Source organism: Petromyzon marinus, chromosome 37 (assembly GCF_048934315.1).
Source record: "Petromyzon marinus isolate PM22_M1 ecotype Great Lakes invasive population chromosome 37, UKy_Petmar_22M1.pri1.0, whole genome shotgun sequence".
Lineage (NCBI taxonomy): Eukaryota > Metazoa > Chordata > Hyperoartia > Petromyzontiformes > Petromyzontidae > Petromyzon > Petromyzon marinus.
This window is the reverse complement of record NC_133703.1, coordinates 19,820,953-19,840,307: the sequence shown is the minus strand read 5'-3', so window position 1 is coordinate 19,840,307 and position 19,355 is coordinate 19,820,953. Positions and strand designations below refer to the sequence as shown.

At 51.7% G+C, this 19,355-nt stretch overlaps 1 protein-coding gene across 9 annotated transcripts in view; it reads left to right on the top strand.

Moving 5' to 3' along the window:
• LOC116949497 (uncharacterized) overlaps window positions 1-19,355 on the top strand; it is a 142,669-nt gene that overhangs the window by 106,240 nt on the left and 17,074 nt on the right. For 6 of the 9 annotated variants that reach the window (XM_076072409.1, XM_076072408.1, XM_076072407.1 and 3 more), the window contains 11 exons: window positions 1,496-1,633; window positions 2,615-5,665; window positions 6,055-6,210; window positions 7,201-7,499; window positions 8,062-8,139; window positions 8,684-8,741; window positions 9,828-9,940; window positions 11,948-12,109; window positions 14,873-15,013; window positions 16,017-16,148; window positions 19,207-19,287. In XM_076072409.1, coding sequence (XP_075928524.1) covers window positions 1,496-1,633; window positions 2,615-5,665; window positions 6,055-6,210; window positions 7,201-7,499; window positions 8,062-8,139; window positions 8,684-8,741; window positions 9,828-9,940; window positions 11,948-12,109; window positions 14,873-15,013; window positions 16,017-16,148; window positions 19,207-19,287 — 4,409 coding nt within the window. The remainder of the gene's footprint in view (window positions 1-1,495; window positions 1,634-2,614; window positions 5,666-6,054; window positions 6,211-7,200; window positions 7,500-8,061; window positions 8,140-8,683; window positions 8,742-9,827; window positions 9,941-11,947; window positions 12,110-14,872; window positions 15,014-16,016; window positions 16,149-19,206; window positions 19,288-19,355) is intronic. The other 3 variants (XM_076072411.1, XM_076072410.1, XM_076072414.1) reach the window with 3 other exon arrangements.

Genomic DNA, 19,355 nt, shown 5'->3' with positions numbered 1-19,355 from the left:
CATCACACCTGATGATGATTGCTTGTGTTGCAGTCGAAACGTCGTGAGAATTTTATTGTTTTATTATTTTTCTGTTTCCCTTCTACGTGACTTTACCGAAAGAATCAAGAATATGAATCCCTGCAGTCACGAAAGCTTTAAATCAAAATTATTTTTTCTATGTTATGTTTCGGCTTGGGTCTAATTGTCCACGGTAAACTGACGTTGGCTGTAATTTGCCACGGTCCCTTACGTTATGGCAAGCTTCGGGGCCACTTCCTGCAGTCGTGGAGTTCTGCCATTGCTAGTACATTTCATAAAAGCGTGTTTAAAAGAATTTTTTTTTAATATTGCTTATTCTACGTCAATCCGGCCATCCGCACGAGTCTTCACATTTATTACTCTGAGCATAATCCCGTGGTGCCACGGAACTGTTGCAAGAGTTAGTAGGCTTTTGGAAGAGGGCATTGGGTGCCCCCCCCCTCCCGCAGCACCTGCCACCTTGACTTACCCCCCCTACCTCTTCCCACAAATACAGAGTACCATCCAGTGCTTGTGGAAAGTTGAGCTCGGTCGTGGAATTGAAACGTGCATTCGGTATGAGACTGATGGCACGTGCCATTTAAAAATATGTTTTTAGCCGAGTGCACTTTTCATAGTATAACTGCATACCATATCAGAATCTTTATTTAAACTGGAGGAATCCGACGAGCCATGAAGCTCTTTTTCACGGATGTCCAGTAGGGGTGGGTCGGCAAGTTACAACAACACTATATATAAATCGTGACTGCAGGAATTCATATTCTTTGGGGGTTTTTGGGGGTTTTTGGTAAAGCCACATGGCTTTACCGAAAGACCAAAAGATGACTATAATATATATTATTATCCACATTTGATTTTGCGTGAGGCCACTGAATATACTATATAAGTTATACATTTGAAGTGTGTGTATACATATCGCATATTTGCTATGCATGTGACAATTGACACCCTGTACACTTTGCACACGAGTTGTTGCATCTCAGGTGATATCCCAGGTGAAATATAAAATGTAAAAAAATTGCCTGTCAAAGCAAATGTGCCGTCTGAAAACACAACCTGTATGGACGAGAATCAACATTGACAAAGCAAATATAAAAGAGAATCCTGAAAAGTGCTCAAAGAAACTGGCCGTGCTGCCAGCTGCTTCTCACAACAGCGCATCATGTTGTGTGTGTATGCAGACGCTAACAGCACTTGCCCCTACGGTCTATTTGTGTATGCATGTTGAACTTCTTTCGCACCGTATGTAGCCAACCGCACTAAGAAATTAGGTTTCAATCTAGATTTAAAAGTGCATGGCGCTCCGGCTTCTCAATATCGGAAGAAAGAGTGTTGCAGACGGCCGCAGAAGCGCATCTAAAAGCGCGCGGTGCAGTGGGGGGGGACCGTCTTTGTTCGATGGTTATCCAAAAGCCGGCTGCTGCGAGGATGAGGTCTGCAATTGCTATACCGAGGATCTTTTGTCTTCATGCAGACGTGAGCCAGCAGAGCATGGCGAGCGCCAGGAGCGGTGAAGCATGGCCTGGCGGAGACGGGGACGCCACCGGGAGGCCCCAGGGGGCAGACGCCACGAGCACCGGGACCGCCGGCAGTGCAAACGAGGGTGGCACCGGTGAGCGTTCACGTTGCCACCTTTTTACAAGTCGGGAGGTGGGGGGGGGTGGGGTCGAACTGGCAGGGCCGAAGGGAGCAGAGGTGGGTGGGAGTAGAGTCTCGTTTCTTCGTGACTTGAATTAGAATCGGTTGTTTAGATGTGGGCGGGGTGGGTCGGAGGTTACAGCACCGTGGCCCGGCATCTCTTGAGATATTGGGTCCACCGCCTGTCCCGCACCTCGGATTAGCATGGTTGGCTGCGTACGATGCGAAAGAAGTTCAACATAATATATGAACCGGGCCCTCAAGTGTAGCGAGTTAATGGTCTCAGCCCGGTCACTGATGAATGCGCAACTGAATGACCACATTAAACTTAGTTGTTCACTTAATTTGGTGGAATTCCTGCTCTGAGAATGAAAATATTGGATTGGCTGTCCTGTGACAAGTATTAATGTGACGTGGCAGGGCTAGTGGGAAAGTACTGTCCCCCCCCCCCCCCCCAACTGTTGTGAGGGTTATTTGATAATACTTAACACTGGTCTCAGTGCGGGTTGGTTGAAGGGGTCAATTTAAATGAGTACCAATTTGTAGGAAATCCAAACAGTGCTTGTCCTGTCAATCGGCTGTCTCCCCCCACAATAGGAATATGGAATTTCTATCGCAGCGTGTGTTTCTTGCGAAGGAATATGTGTACCACCATTTGCTCATTTTAGCCTCGACGTACTTTGCTTGACCTTATATGACTGCACTGTGGTTAGCGTGTAATTATGTTATTATGTCGGGGACGCCATCTCACCTATTAGCACATTAAGTAAATTGTCTCTACCTTTAAGAACCCCATTTTTATTGTCTGCTTTATGCTCAATGCTAATTTACATGTAAACGTTGCCTGGAGCGTGATTAATGCTACGTTTAAACAATGCCATCGTAAAACTATTTAAACGAACAGCGAAAGTGGACAAAGTACAAATTAAACTGGCTATTCTTTTTCATCTCCTAGGTGACGATGGAAGCCGTAAAAATGGTGCTATGAACGCAGGAGCGTTGGTCCAAGGCGTTTCATCCAGGCACAGCGACTCATCCAGTGGCGACGCCTGGACGTTACCAAACCCAGAATCCGGAAACGGCAATTGCACCGTATCCGGCAAAGAGGGGGCCAAAGAGGGCACGGCGTGGCAAGGCGGTGGCAGCGGCGGCGGCTGGGGCTCCAAGCACGTGCAGTGGAAGGACTGCCCTGTCACTCCAGGCCAGCATTCGAGCAGCGGGGCCTCTGCGGCCGCGGTCGGCAGCGCTCAGCAAGGACCCTCCATGGGGGACGCCCAGAAGCCTGGCAACGGCGGTGGCGGCGGCCTTTGGTGCAACGGCGCACCGCACGGCGACAAAGAAAGCTCTTCCAAGCCAACGGCACAAAACGGACCTCTCAACGGCCTTCACAAGGCTGGGGCCATCGGGCAGCATGGGCCCAATGGCCACGGCGGTGGCAGCTACGACGCGGACACTGTTTCTGTGAATTCTTCTGCACCTTCGATGAACAGACTTCCAGCAGGCTGGGGTGGTGACAAAAAGCAGGGTGTTTTGAACTCCCCGACCCAGCCTCATCAGGGAGCTGCCAACTCCTCTGGGCCAGTGGGGGGTGGCGGCAACTTGGGTTGTGCCATTTCAGGGAGGGGTGGGGCGGGCGTGCCCGACGGGAACAATGCGGTCGGCGCCGCGGCTTCCGACAAAGGTTGGGACAACGGCAATGACGGCGCGACGAGCTTCGGCTCAAAGGCGGCGAACGGTACTGTGAACGGTGGCAGTGTCAGCGGTTCAAAGCCTTCTGACGGCAATGATGCGGTTGGAAGCAAAAAAGAGACTCAGGGCCAGGTGAAAAGCCGCAATGGCTTTTGGGGTAGCGGCGACACAGAGCGGAACTCGACTTGGGAAAGCAGCCATAGTTTTCACAACAGCAGTGAGAACGGCAAAGACGATGGCATGAACGGGGATGGCTGGGGCTCCAAACCCACGGGACAGCATCAGCAGGGCGGCAATGGTAAGGGGTCGATGAGCACTTGGGAAGCACTTGGTGGGTCGGCCAGTGGCGGCGAGACGAACGGAGCGGGATGGGGGAAAATCTCGGGTGGCGGCGGCGGCGGTGGCGGCGGTGGCGGTGGCGGCGGCGGCGGCGGAGGCGGTGGTGGCAGCGGTGGCAGCAGCACCAGCGTCATTGTTGGCGGCGGTGCCGCCACCACCACCACCACGAGCGGCAGTGTCGGGAGCAACGAGGGCAGCAGCGGCGGCCACAGCGGCGGCCACAGCGGCGGCCGCGGTCGGAACGGCGGCAGCGGCTACGGAGGAGGGCGGGAGCACCGACGCGTCGCCAAGTTGGACTCGCAGACGGTCATCCAGAGCGTGATGAGCCGTAAGGACCTGGACCCCCGTGTGCTCTCCAACACGGGCTGGGGACAGACGCCCGTGCAACAGCACACGTCGTGGGACGTAGAGTCGGCGGCCGCGGCGGCGGTGGCGCCGGTGCCGCCGCCGCCGAACCGCACCGCGCTGCATCCTCGACAGCAGTCCAACGGGAGCTCTGGCGACAGCTCCTGGAATTCCGGAGCGGGTTCTGCAGGCGCGCCGGTCTCTGGGTGGGGAGACGGTGGCAGGCCGCCTCCACCTTCTGGCGCAGGTCTGTCAGTGGGGAGATGGGCAGATCCCGGGTCTGGCCGCGGAGATGGCCGGCCGGGTGGACCACCGCCCTCCTCCGAGCGGGGGTTCGGGGAACCTTCGGCAAACTCCTGGGCCGTTAACAAAGAGCAGCATCAGCAAGGCAAGTCGCCCGGCGCGACGTCCTCTTGGGGCGAGCACGCTGCGTCGAAGCAGGCGCCGTCGGGTTGGGGCGGGCACGGTTGGGAGGGCAACGGCGGGCAGAAGCCGTCGTCGGGCTGGGAGGACGATCGGAGCGAAAGCTCCCCGGGCTGGGGCGACGCTCCCCGAGGGAGGAGCGGCAGCGTCAAGTCGAGCGGCGAGTGGGGCGGACCCGAGCCCAAAGCGGCGCCCGACGAATCGGCTCAGCCAAAGTCGGCGCGAGGGTGCCGGGAGCCCCCCGTGCCAATGAACGACTCGTGGGGCGCTCAACCAAATAAGCCGAACTATAACCAAAGCGGGGGCGATCACGCCAAACGCGCCGCAGCCTCGGCAGGCTGGGGCGATTCTGACTACAACCGCGGCGCTCTGCCACAAAAGTCCGCGAGGGCCGGCGGTGGTAGCGGCGGTCCCCAGGGGTGGAGTGACGAGCCGGGCGGCGGCTGCAAAGAGATGCCGCAAGGCTGGGGAGACGCCTCCAAGCAGAGCGACGGTTTAGGAAATTGGGGCGGCACCCCGGTCGGAGGTGGGAGGGATAGCTCATGGGTTGCCGGTAACACGGGGGGAGGAGGAGGGCAGACTGCGGGCAAAATATTGCAGGATGGCTCGGGTTCGGGCTCAGGCTGGGGAGATTCCTCAAAGACGCCCACGTCGAGAGACTGGGACGATGGCAAAGATGGGCCCAGAGCCTGTGCGGATGGCTGGGACGGCAGAAACGGTGCCACCAAAGTCGGAGAAAAAGCGGGGGGTTGGGGCGAGGAGCATCCGGCGGGCGAGACTGGCGAGCGCTGGCGCAACCAGCACGGTGATGGCAATCCCGCGAATTCCTGGGGCCAGAATGGCAACGCGGGGCCCAATCCTAACAAGCAGGTAGGAGGAGGTATAGGTGGTGGTGGAGGCGGCAGTGGTGGCAGTGGTGGAGGTGGTGGTGGTGGTGGTGGTGGAGGAGGTTGGGTTGGGGGTCCTATCCCAGCGATACCCAAAGACGTGGAGCCCACGGGCTGGGAGGAGCCGGTGGCGCAGGCGGGCCGGCGTAAGGGGGACGTTGACGACGGCACGGCGGCCTGGGGCGACCCCAGCGCCTACAACACGCGCGGCGTCAACATGTGGGAGGGCAAGCAAGGCGGCGGGGGTGACGGCTTCTCGCGGGACGGCAAGCAGCAAGGCCGTAACGACGGCCGCGTCCAAGGCTCCCCGAGCGTCGCTCCAGGTGAGACTGGAGTTAGCGTACCCAAAGAACGGTGGGCAGTGGACGATAGCCAAGCCCCGCTCATGTGTTTTTGGGTTGTACGTTGGTACAATTTGATATCGCGTTAGTGGTACGTATGTATTTTGCACCATACGTCGCCAACCGTGCTAAGTGGAGGTGCGGGAGAAGGACAATAAACTAATTACAGAAAGCAATTTAAAAAAAATCTAGATTTAAAAGTGCATAGCTCCAGTTGCTTCCTAATATCGGAAGGAAAGGCGTTTCTAGGTGGCTGCAGAAGCACATCTGAAAGTGTGAGTGATACAATCCAAGAGCTGTGCAGCACAACCACACTGGTCACAGTGACGTGTGTGTGTGTGTGTGCATTATTGCGTGTGTGCTGCACTTAGGACCTGGCATGCCAGTGGATAACGGCACGTCCATGTGGGGCAAGGGGGTGAGCGGTGGGCCCTCGTGGGGCGAGGGGCGTGACGGCGGGATGGGCCACGCGGGGCCGTCTCGCTGGGCCAACACCCCAGCAGCCGCATCGATTCCGAACCGCTCCGGTAAGTCTCCTTTCCCAGTTTTGATTGCACTGCAGCATGGAATTGTCGTGGGGGAGTATACAATGTCCCGTGTAGAGTCGTTGATTTCCTGCTCTAGCCCGTGGTGAAATATATGTTCCTGTGATGAGGACAAGTCTGCATATACAACCAACAACCACTGAACCCCAGCATCCTTCCGATAGCGAGCCACTCTCTCTGCCGCTGCGCCACCTGGTCCTGTGTATGATAAAAACTATTTTTTTTTTAGTATTTTAGATAACATCGTTTGTGCACATTGCATCTCACAACCGCTGAGAAACCACAGACAAGATGGCAGGCAGTGAGATGGTGAGCCGGTGCTAACAAATTACCCAAGTTCTGCAGTTTGCTATATATTAATATGTTTTCAGCCAATTAATGAGTAATCCATGTGGTAGGAAACCGAAGGACCCAAAGAAAACGAATGCGTGTGAGGGTATAACACTATCCCGCACAGAAGGGGACAGATGATATAAGTCCGCACTTTGCTGTACCGCCTTCCCCTGCCGAGCCAGGGTATGGCACCTCTCGATGCCCACGGGCAGAGAGTTTCACGACATTTGTGTGATCCACCAACCCTTGCGCAACTTTCACAGTGCTGCGTTGCAGATGTGTGCCATCACTGTCCGGCTATATATTTTTTTCCCGCACTCGGTAAGAAAGAATGCTACCCACCCTGGTTAACAACGACCATCCCCATAAATTTAACCCTGTGCGTACAAACTACTAACGTAGCAATGATCAACCCTGACTGACTGGTAGGCCACTGCTTGCTCCTTGTGCCCACAGACAACTGCCACTGCGGGGGGGGGGGGGGGGGGGGGAGGGTGTCCCTCCCTTTCAATTGTGTTGAGATGAGCTGTAATGTAAAGCGCTCTGAGAGGGCGCATTATAAAGAAAATAACTTGGAAGTGTGAGAAGTTGCTGACCAATTGCAGTGAATTAACCCCGAGTTGTTAATTTCGCCGGCAGGTAAAGGCATGTCGGACAGGTGGGCCGCTGGCGCAGGAGGAGGAGGGCACCTCGAGAATGGCGGCACAGGCGGCGGTGGCGGCGGGGCACGCCCTGGCTGGCGTCAGCTGTGTGGCGGCGACGACGACGCGATGGCTGACGACGGAGGTGATGACGAGGACGAGGAGGAGGCGGGAGAGCCCGGCGGCTGGAGCGCCTGTGCCACGGCGTCGCAGGACAGCGCCTCTCCCCACGGCTCGGCCGGAGGGTGGGGGCGTGGTGGCCGACGGGGCCCAGCGGGCCCACCGGGCCCACATAAGGTGGGTCCCCACCCGCGGGCCCCCCCTGTGTGCCTTCCCTCCCTATCCATCTCCCTTTCCTCCTCCGCTCTCCCCCGCCACCTCCCTCCCACCCCTCTCTCTTCGGTCTGCTGCTAAACACTGGTTGATCTTTGTGTCAAACGTTACCAGTGTCACGAATCGTAATTGATTTTCAGGTTCATCTTGGCGTTTTAGTTGTGCAATGTGTGTCATGTGATCTAATACAAAAAAAAAATCCTATGATGAATCTCTCCATCCTGTCCCTTGGATTCTTACCAGATCACAATACCAGTCACAAGCGATGTCCAAAACCTTAAGGGGGCCAAGCCCCCTCCAAAGTGAAACGCTCTTAAATGACTACCCGGCGGTGCACAGCATTAACAGCAGCCTTGCAGAGACTAAAATCGGCTCCAGGAATGTTGCTGGCCACACCGCCCACTCGTGTTATGTGCTGACCTTGAAAGATTCTCGTTGGCAGCGGCAGTCTATAAGACGATGCACACGTGACCTGTGTGTGTGTGCGCGCGCATGTGTGTGTCTGTGTGTGCGTGCGCAATCTCAGGGAATGGGAAAAGTGCCAAACAGGCAGGAGGAGCTGATATGCAGACTTCTCAAGCAGCTCACAGACATGGGCTTTGCAGTAAGTAAGCGGTACCCATGTTATTTCTCACAATTGCAGCGAGACCCGCCAAGGCCTTCACAAGAGATTTTAATTTATTTTCGCGCTCGGGAGAGGAATTGATACGTCTTTCTTCGGGGACGGCACCATAGAAGTTGTGCTTTTTGAAGCGGCCCGAGCGGCTCGGCAGGCTCTTAATTGCGGTGCCCAGAGATGCTGAGCCGGCAACTCTCATTCCTGAAAAGCCGGGTGACAGCTACCATCGGGTTCAACCGGCCTCTCAAGTGTGGGCAACTTACGACCTGTACACAAAACAACCCGTGCCAGATTTTATTTTCATTCCCGTGCAACTCGCACTCATTGCAGGACATTATGCAGAGTGTACCCTTATCACTCTGGGTGCGTAAGAGGCTCACTTACCAAAGTGAACACCGTGAGCAATACTGCGGGTTGTAATCGGCGAGCCGCAATCCCGCGATTCTTTGGTCGTCCCGCAAGAGAAGAGGAGCTCACGCCACTGCTTGTGCCCCCACTGACTCTCGTTCCCTTCTCCGATCTCTCACAGCGCGAGGTGGCGGAGGAAGCGCTAAGAGGCAGCAACCTCAACGTGGATCTTGCTCTTGGTGAGTGGGTTGGCGGGATGCCACGTGCAGCGCTCGCTTCTCCGCGTCCATTGAAAGGCCAAGTGGTCGCGTCTGTTACGTTTGAAGATAATTTTTCTTTGAATATTAGTCTCTACAACTTTCACTTTTTTTGTTAAACATTCAAAACTTAATTATCACCATCTTAACAAACGTACAAAACGTTTTGCAACGTGACGCCGTAGTTTGGGGGGGGGGGGGCACAATCTAGATTAAAAATATTATTTGGGGAAAACATCTATTAAAAAAATACTTCTGTAACGCCCTGTGTATCTTAAACGTTCAGACGTGTCGACGGAGTGGCTTCATGTTTGTTGACAACCTTATTATAGACCCTAAAATAAATATTAACCTTAAGTGTAATAAAGAATACATTTTTTTTTAGCAAGCCAGGGCTGTTGGGCATGAAGGCCACGTTTCCGTTGTAAAAGCTGGTTCAACATTAACCGTTTCACAAGACCACTGAATTTGTTTTCGTGTTCACTTTCTGTTAGAAAAGAGTGTCCTTGGTGCTGAATAAAGCATAGCTATTTTAAGTACAGACTGTCCATTACATCAGTTTACGGGAGTGTTTAATATACATTAATCGTATAAAAAATATATTTTAAACACGTCAATATAACCGCTTGTTTATCTCCAGTCCATAAATGCTTTTGTGGTAGAGTTGAACAGTTTTTAAGTGCTCATTGTTCTTATTTATGGTATTAACATGTCGCCTTGCATGCAAGCCCGTGTGTGTAATTATTGTCACAGTGGTGGAAATGCCATCCAGAGGTCACCGTTTGGTTAGATCTCCCGGCGCGGCAGTTGACACAACCGCCTGCCCTCTCTCTGTCCACCCATCAGTTTTAACTGGGTACACCCCAGTGATTTGTAGATCGGCATGTGGGTAGTCCCACCTCTGTCAAGAAATCTGGCCAGTGTGGAAGAGTAGACCAACTGGCCTCTGGGGGGGTGGGGCTCTAGGGTTATTTGGCAGCGAAGTGAGCAAGCAGTTATAACGGGGATGCATGTTTATCTGTTACCTAAAGTTGCTTTTCTGTGTGTGAACGGGACGAACAAACAAAGGAATACTGCAAAAGGCGGAACTGGACAGACGTTCTCTGGACTACAGCAGCCTGCTGTGCCGGAATCCAGTGCAGCGAGACTCCTCCACAGACCGCGCCCCATATTTCGACAAGGTGCGTGCCCCCTACGTCTTCTGCAACGCTGATCGACCGTGGGCCCAGCGGTCGCGCGTTCGTTGCTTGTCGGCAGAGGGTTCCCGGTTTGACTCCGGCAAGCCGCCCTGGTTATTGCGCGCCGCCTGCTTTCCACAGTGGTCGTTAAAATCACGCCACCCCTTGTGGATCACAGCCTGATGCGCAAATGGCACGTCAAAGATTCGGCGGCCTGCGAGTGCGACCACAAATCTCAAGCCAACCGACCACATTGTAAACACCTGCTGCCTTCACTCCTTTAAAGGAGGAAAGGCCTAGATCCACTCCGCTTCTGAACAGACAATTGAGTGGATAACAAATCTAAAATGACATAGTAAATTTGCTGCTATTAATCCATACAAAGAAAAAAAATGGTCGTCGGAGGATCACCAGACGTCATTTGAAATTAGGAGGCCATCGCATGCTCGCGTCTCGATCAATATTCAGCAAAATTTGAAAAATAACCGTCGCAGGTTACTCTCAATTGGTATATCACCTCACAAACATCACTCCCCTACTGGCAGACTTTTAATGCCTGCTGGCAGGCCAGGTTCTGAGTCACTGCGTGCTGCACAGGGAAGCCACAGTCACCAGGGTGCCCTTCCGATATTTTACTTGAGATGTGATGCAAGTCGCTTATCGCTTGCAATTTATCATTAGATCACACACGTGTACGCTCTTGCTTTTTACGGAAAAGGGTCATAACAAACAACAGCCTAATATGTTTGGCAGGGAATATAATTTCAGAAGGAAAAAAATATACACGGCATTATGAAACATCTACAGAATGTGAAAATCAATCTGAAGTGGTCCCATGGTGGACACTGCCCATGGTGGATACTGGTAGCATATGCCACCCCAGATCGTACCGACCAACCCTCTCGGCTTATGAGTTAACATTCCCCACCATCTGTCTGATAAACTTAATCAGTAGGAGGCCAAAGGTCGGTTGTGGGGGGGGGGGGGTGTTGTGAAGGTGCAGAGTGAAACTCTACCCTTTGTCCCATCACACACAACTTTATCTTACCACAGTATTTTGTTATTTTCTTGCGTGGAGAAAAAAAAGGATTACACGTTTGCTGTGAGAGTTGCACTTGGCTCGACAGTTAACATGTGTTTAGAGCATTTGGCTGTTCTAAATTTCTGCACGGTTAAGCCACTTTGTTGAGCTGTCATTTGTGGCCAGGTCGCTTCTGAAAATGAACTATATAGCTCAGTGGACCTTGCCTGGTAAAATATATTTTTTTTCCCCGCATATGACCGATTTAAAAAAAACACGGACGCCGAGAATATTGACTACTGAGGCTGTCTCTTGCGCTCACACCGCCGGGCTAGCCAACGAGAGTATTTAAAGCCTCGCTAATGAGAAGGATGACTTGAAATGTACGGTCGAGCACGCGGTATCACACTCCCGTACGCTTTAACGAACCGTGTTAGCGCAGTGACGTCAACGGATTGGCAATGTGCAGCACGCGCCGCTTGAAGTGGGCACTTTGCAAAGACCGATTTGCCCTCCCCTTGCTGCTTCTCACTGCTGCTTTGCCGGCAGAGCCGAGCACATTTTTGCTTGTTTCTCACACCCCTCGCCGCCTCTGCCACCAAGTTTGCCTTAGCCGACACAACTCACCATTAAATTTAACTCGAGCATGGCTGGCTTAATTTTTTTTCTCCCTTCCTCCTTTGTGCTCCCTGTTTTTTTTCTTTTATTGTTTTATTTTAAATGTTGTTTACATACCTCTTGCTTTCGACGTGCTTTGCGGGGTGTGAATTTTTACTTGTGTCTGTTCTTGGGTGGTGCTTTTTCTTTTCGGCTGAGGGGGGCCCTCCTTCCCCCCCCCCCCTCCGCCCCCCACCACCTCGTCCCCTCGGCTTTTCTGCTTTGGCGGGCACCCCCACCACCTCCGCCCCCTCGCTCCGTCCACCCCCCCCCCTTCCTCGCCCCACTCCTCCCCCCACTTCCTCGCCCCCCCCCACCTTGCTCGCTTGCAGCTCACACTGTCGCTGGGTAGCCAGGACTCAGGGCTCGCAGACGAGCCTCCGGGTTCTCCGTGCCCGTCCTCCCCGCCCACAAAGCTTTGCTTTGCTGCTGCGGGCGCCGCTCAAGGTCCCCGGCCCACCCCTCCCCATAACCCCAGCCCAGCCTCCCAGCAGGTGAGTAAGTGAGAACAGGGCCAGTTGTAAGTGAGAACAGGGCCACGTGCTGCCCGGCTGGGGCAGGAGAGACGATGCAACAACGATTCGACCGTCGTACCCTTTCCCTCCCCCCACTGCCTTCCACCGCTGCTATTCATTGTGTATCCCCTCTTGCCTCCGGGTGCCACAGGTGCCGAATATTGACTTGCTATAGCTCCCCTCCCCCCATGTACTTTCGGGTTGTTCCCCGTTTTGTTTGGCACAATGCGCGATGCTTCGCTCCATGTGCGTCTTCAAGAACTGTAATGGACAGCTCCACTTCATAGTCGAGGCTGAAGAGTGACCGGCTTGGTTCACTTCGTGGAAAAAAAACGGAAAAAAAAACCTCCCAGGACGTGGAGGGAAACGTTCAGCATGGCGTGGAACGTTGTTGTACATCCCAAGACACCCGGTACAGTTTGACCCCCAACGGAGGATTTGAACTATCAACTTTCCGATGGACTGGATATCAAAGCGAAGTTCTTTCTAGCATATTTAATATTTTTGTTCTTTATTTTAAAAGTGAGACCTTGTGTTCAATCATCGTAAACATTGTAGCGTTTGAGTCGAACTGACTCCGTGCAGTTTAATCTGAATTGCCATCAACCATGAAGTTCACGTTCATTGGTGTAACCAGAGCAAGCTTTGTCCTGGATGACCAAAATGACAAAAGCAAAAGAATTAAAATAACTCGCAGCAATGAAGCAGATACAAATCAAACCCCAAAAAAAACCTGTCGCCAGAAATATCAGAAATATTCTACAAAGTAAATCAATTGTAAATAATAAATCCCTTTAGCGCAAGTTGGCTCGAATCAGATCATTTTCCTTGACCGATGCAAGTCCTATTAATCCATTACGTTACGAGCAGGGGTGGAAAGCTGAAGAGAGATACTCGCCGATGAGATTTTTATTTGTAAAACTTTTTTTTTAATTAAGAGCCCGAGTGGCACCACAGGGGATGACCGAGGTGTCAAAAGGCACACGTGTTCGCCTCATTTCATATAATAGATAAGTACGCGGCTTTAGAATTTACTCGTAGGAACATGCGCGGCAACTGTTCATTACATTGGTCGGGGTTAGCGACTTACAATTCCCGTCCTTGATAAGCGCATTTCGAATTTACATAGGCACATCTCAACCCCCCCTCCCCCCCGCCTCCATCGTGATGGGACGATTTATCACGTTTCAAGGTCACAATTCAGTTCATGGATATATTAATTTATTCATCCAGTTTTTTATCATCATGTTTCTTTGTAGTTTTCCTTCCCGCCTTCGTTTTTGTTCGCCCAAAATGTAATGTTAACCTTGTAATTTGCGCATAATGAACGTAAATAATTGATTCTCGCAGGCGGGGTCTTCATGCGCGCGCCGTACCGCGAGCATGTGGCACCGATGAATGCGTCGTTACATGCATACTAATGCTGCAGGTGGTAGGCTGTGCACATCAGGGTTGTTCCCACAGTCCGCCCGTCACCTCCGGGATAGGGTGTGTTTAGTCTCTTAAACAATTAACTGACCCAACGCAATTTTACGTGTGCGTGTAGAGCGCTTATTGGGTATGCACGTTGACGAGGGGGAAAAAAAAAAGGAGTAACTTATAATAAGCATTGAGCGCCTTCGCTCTCCAGCGATGTATTGAACGATAACGGCACTAATTGGTCGCGGCGTAGCTATCAAGTGTGGCAGGCAGTGCAATTGCACCAGCGTCCACAGGCCAGGCCGGAGAAGCCCAGATGCCCAGCTACCGAGGGGTGGGAGAGGCGGTTGGGGGGGGGGGAAATGAGGATAGGACGGGGGGTAGCCCCAATTCTCTCCCTGCACCCAGGGCTCCTGCCAACACGCGCCACTACACCACCGGCAGCAATCGATGTACCGTTGCCTCCACATCGTGCTGTGGTCACGTGCCTGAAGGTCACTTTAAACTTGTTTTTCTCATTAGCAAAGCTTCAATCTCATGTCGGCAGAGCCTAGGATTTACAGCCCAAGCAAGTGCTTGTATACAACAAAGGCATTGTATTTGGGATGGGATTGCAGCTTCCTTTTAAAACGGTCGCGCATTCCACTGCGAATATATTTTGCTTGCATTGCTGTAGAGGTGTAACAATTGATTAATATCGATCCGCACACTCGCGACACCTGCGTGTGTAATCACGTATGCGAGCCGCAATTATTTCCACTTCATATATTTTATTACCCCCATATGAATATATATCCACTCACACCAAAAGCAGTTGCACGTATATGTCAGTTATTATAATTATAGTGGGCAATGATTACACCACTGCGATGACACGCTCTGCACGGGGGCAGGGCTGATGAGGCGGGGGGGGTGGGCAGCCAGTGAGTCCTGGTGCGGTTGCACCGACCGCGCACCCAAAATAGCTATGCCACTGATCGCATCGTCCAGTAATCGGAGGTGACGAGAGAGGTCTTGATGCATAATTACTTATTTACCCAGGAAAGCTACACTTGAGTTCAAATAACCTTTTTTTTATTTGCAGGAGGATCCCCGATATGTTTGGCCAACACCCATGACATTTGTATGTTTTAATCAATGGGGGGGGGGGGGAGAAAACCGGAGTACGTGGAGGACCCCAATGCATGCACCGTGGAGGGAGAGATAGGACGTGCCGTTGTGGCTGGACGACGAGTTGCCCGGAAGGATTTGCAAGCGTGGTCGACGCTAACACAGTGTTCGTGTTTTTCCCCCCACCCACCCTCCGCCTTGCTTGCCGTGCAGAATGGTAACCCCAGCCTGTTGGGCAGGAACCTGCACCACCAGCCCTCGGGCCACCAGCAGCTGCCCTCGCCTGGCCAGCCCTTCCCACTGTCGCCCTCGGGCCTTCGCTCACAAGTGCCTCCTCACTTCCTCACCCCTCAGGTGAAGGGTGGCTTGTTAACCCGGCCCCTCGACTCGATATCTGCGAGTGAAAAAGAGGATTCGCAGCTAATCGGGATTCCTCTAGGATAAATCAAATGAACAGAGATTCTGATGCTCTAAAATATTCTGCTTCCATAAGTTTTGGGTGTATATGTAACGTTGAACTTCTTTCCCACCGTACGTAGGCAACCGTGCTCATCGGAGGCGTGGACATTTGTCCTTTCCCATATGTTTTTCTTTATTGCCAATCGTCAGGCGAGCAGCGGGAAGGGGGCGGTGGGGCGGGTAAAGGTTAAAGAGTGACTCTGGCCACTGAAGTTGAGGTTCTGCGCAAACTTTGTTCAAATTTTTTTTTGAAGTGCCCTAAACCGAATTGAGTCGGAAAACAGATTCGGATTTGTGTCCCTAGCTCTTGTACAAACCAGTTGGTGCGACTGATGAAATCCAGCTTAGCGAGTTGGATCTCGACGTCTCTCTTCGGTGCGTGGTGGCTTTCAGCAAGTCTTTTGGTCTATCCATGTCGATGCAGAGTTTGCCCCAAGCTTGCAAATTTAAATGTAAAGGGTGCGGTTGGGCCTCCCTCGCCACGCTGCCAGTGGGGAATCGAGCCACCGGGCGTTTATATTAGCACATAAATTTACTTAATTTATGTATGTGGGGCACAATCGTTAATGTTAAAATTAATACCATTAAGCGATGTTTTATCATTTTGGTTTTCGTCCACCTTCAATAATTGCCCTGTAAATTGTTTTATATACTGAAATTCGTTAATAAAGTTATTACCTTGAAAAAAAATCAATTAAAATCAATTTATTGGCTGAAGATGGAATGATGTCCTTCGAGGAAATGACGGGGGGGGGGGGGGGGGGGGGTTTGTTATTAAAAAAATGGATATATTGGGTCAACGTACCCCTGAATTAGCCCGATATATTGGGTCAACGTACCCCTGAATTAGCCCGATATATTGAAGACACTGCAACATATGGCGCATTGGCTGTTTCAGGTGGCGCCTGCACAGCTGCTACAGTACGCAGCAAAGGCTGGCGCCCTCAACCCCGCGTTGCTGCTGCAGCATCCCCTGGCTAACCCGCAGATGGCTGTGTTCAGCCAGCTGGCCCAAGCACAGCTACAGCTGGTGAGTCCATCACCACGGCTGCCACCCCACCGATATCGACGCTCGCGTTTGCCGCCGCCGTCATAATCTCAACATCAGCCATAACCATCATCGCCCTCACAAATATCAACACTGGCATCGCCATCATCGCCACTGCCAATGGTAATACCAGCATAGCCGGCACCAATATCAGCGCTAACACAGTCACCACCAACACAATGTCAACACCAGCATAGCCACTACCACCATTGCCAAGCCACAATCGCCACCAACGTCAACAATAATATAACTATCATTATCACCACCACCACTGCCAACACGAATACCAGCATAGCTGCCACTGCCATTGACAACATAAACGCCATCATAGCCACCGCCACCAACATAGCCAGCATAGCCACGAACACCACCACCGCCACCCTGGATAACCACCATCGCGAATATCACTACAATACCGTCACCACCATTGCGCAACAACGACAACTGTTTTGTTGCCAGATAAAAGGGGAAAACCCTATTTTCGTATTTTGGTACTGGCAAAGGAGGTCCCATGATGTAGATGCTCACCCCGAGCTCTCATTACTCTGATAGTGGCATTGTCTTTGGGCTGTGTACACCTTTTGGCGTCCTCCCGTCTAACACCGTTTGAGGTGAGGCTCAAAAGAAAGCTGTCTCTGGTGTGGACCAATCAGTTTTAAAGACGATGCATATATTATCAGTGTTTTTTTTTGCATTTTGACCACAAGTATTGTGGTTAATGTAGACATGATTCCTTGTAAAAGGTTTCAATTTTGGTATTTTAACAACTTAACACCTGTTTTGTTGCCAGATAAAAGGGGAAAAACCTATTCTCAACTGTGGTTTCTTGAAATACTCTTTCTCACACATCGGTCACGTATTTGTACACCTACAGCCCTCTTTGTCAATCCACCGCTGCATGAGCACGCTGCCTACGCTGCGCGAGTCGTGGGAGCTATTTGACCATACTTCACCACTGACCAGTGCGGATTGTTAGAGGTGGCGGCAGGGGGAGCCCATAGACGTTGGAACATGCTGCACTGCCCTCTGCTGGCAATGTGTAGTCCTTTTTTTTAGTAACGTCAGTCACATCGTGAGACGTGTCACCTATTATATATTATTTCGTTTTGAGCCACGGTGTTATTGATGAATGTTGTTGAGTGATTTTTCTTTTTTGGGGGCGACATTTGAGGAATGCAATTTTTTGTTTATGGGCGAGACATCGAGAGGTAGAATGCTACGGGGCAGAGAGGGAACATAGGCAGTGAAGAGGAAAGACGTAATCCTGGAACATTAGAGGGCAGACGTAACAGGCTTGAATGGATGCTACAGTGGCAGGGAGGTCCAAGCAAACGGGTGCAGTAACCGAGCAAACTCCCATTGAGCAGAGACACCACGGTGGCGAGTTGTTAACTACCTCACCTGGTATGCAGGAGGTAGTAGGTTTGATCCTGACCCTGACGCCTTTATATTTGGATTTTGCGTGTTCTCACCATGGCCACGTGAATTTTTTTCTGGGTCCTCCGGTTTTTCCCTCCACATTTAGACTCAACGTGCGTTTAGAGTATTTGACCGCTATAAATGTCCACATGCTAAGCCACTTGGTTGAGCAATCATTTGTGGCCAGGTCGCTTCTGAAAAAGAGCTGTGTAGCTCAGTTGGCCTTACCTGGTAAAATAAACAAAAATGTTTATAGGTGGGAGGGGAGGGCCTTAGTTTCTGGAGTAGAGCACACAAACAAGAATGTATAGCAAAATGAGCGAGGGGGAGAGGCTGGTCCAACTGTGTCAGTACTCGAGGCATTCGTGCAACACTCTCCGTTTATTTTAGGTTAAGACCCCACTGCAGTTGGCGGTCGCCGCTTTGGCTCTTCTCCCTTTGCGCAGCCGCCGCAATGAACTTCGGTGAATGAAAATAAATTGGTCGACTCGTATTTATCAGCCGTCCGGTATACACATTACGGTAAAATATATATATACAAAATGCCAGCCACCCCACACACAGCTGCAGAGCCTCTCGCCAAAAGCCGGCCAGTTAACAGATCTTCAACAAATGACAATCGTTGGGGAACATTTTCATTTGGCTTTGCAGTGTTGACCCCAAAACGTGCAATTGTATCGGCTGTGTCTTCAAACGTAGGTTTTTGGCGGTCACCCTGTACAGCTCTTTGTTGTGATGTTCAAGGTGTACCGTGACAAATTGGGTCCGATCATTACGTGGCCAAACCCCTGAATTAAATTTTGAATGGCATTAAACCTTTTTTTGTTAGACCACGCACTTTTTTTTTTCTATCACGTTGTCTTGTGCTTTGAGCTATACCAGGGGTTGGCAACCTGTGGCTCGGGAGCCACCTGTGGCTCTTTGGCTGCCCCCTAAGCGGCTTTTTGACAGCTGTGTACCTTAGTGGAGGTTTTTGGGTGAGATCCCGTGAATATGGCGAGATTTGTCAACTGCCTGTGTCCGCTTGGTGATGCTGCTGGTTGTAATTACTGGTGAAACGTCGTACCTCGATTGTAAATGTCGTGTGTTTACTCTCCAACACACCGTGTGCCGAACCAGTAACGAATTGGCACGTTTTGTTTACGTGACGAACCTTACTAATTGGCTGTGTCGGGTGGTGGCGGGTTTAACGACACACATCTACGCGATCTAACCCAATAACTTCTCATGGATATTATTGGTCACGGAAGCCTCCGTGTTAAACTGCTGTATAACCGCTGAGTGTGTGTGTGTGTGTACATGTAGCCCTGCTTGTGATGCGACTCTCGAAAATATTTTGGTCAAAGTAAAAAATGTCGAAAAAAATATATTCTTTGAAAGGTTGGCGACCCCTGACCTCTACCATCCCCTTACCCCCAAAGCAAATCCCCCCCCCACCTCCCTCCCCCATACCTCTACCCCACCATCGCTCACCCAACCGGACTTAAGTGTAGCGCGGCAACGTCACCGCGGCTCCTATTCATGCGTGCACCCTGCCCCGTGGCAAAGTTGAGTCAGTTGGGAACCGTGCGGCTGCATTTTGTCCTCTGCCCGCCGATTTTTCCCCCCAATCTGTCCCTAGGCCCAACAGAGGCTGCTTCTGCAGCAGCAGCTGTCCCAGCAGACCCAGAGAAACTCATTCAAACAACAGCGGGAGCAGCAGGTGAGCGAGCCTTTCCAGATCCTAGCGCTGGTTGATGATGACGACGCAGATGACGGTGACCGTGATTC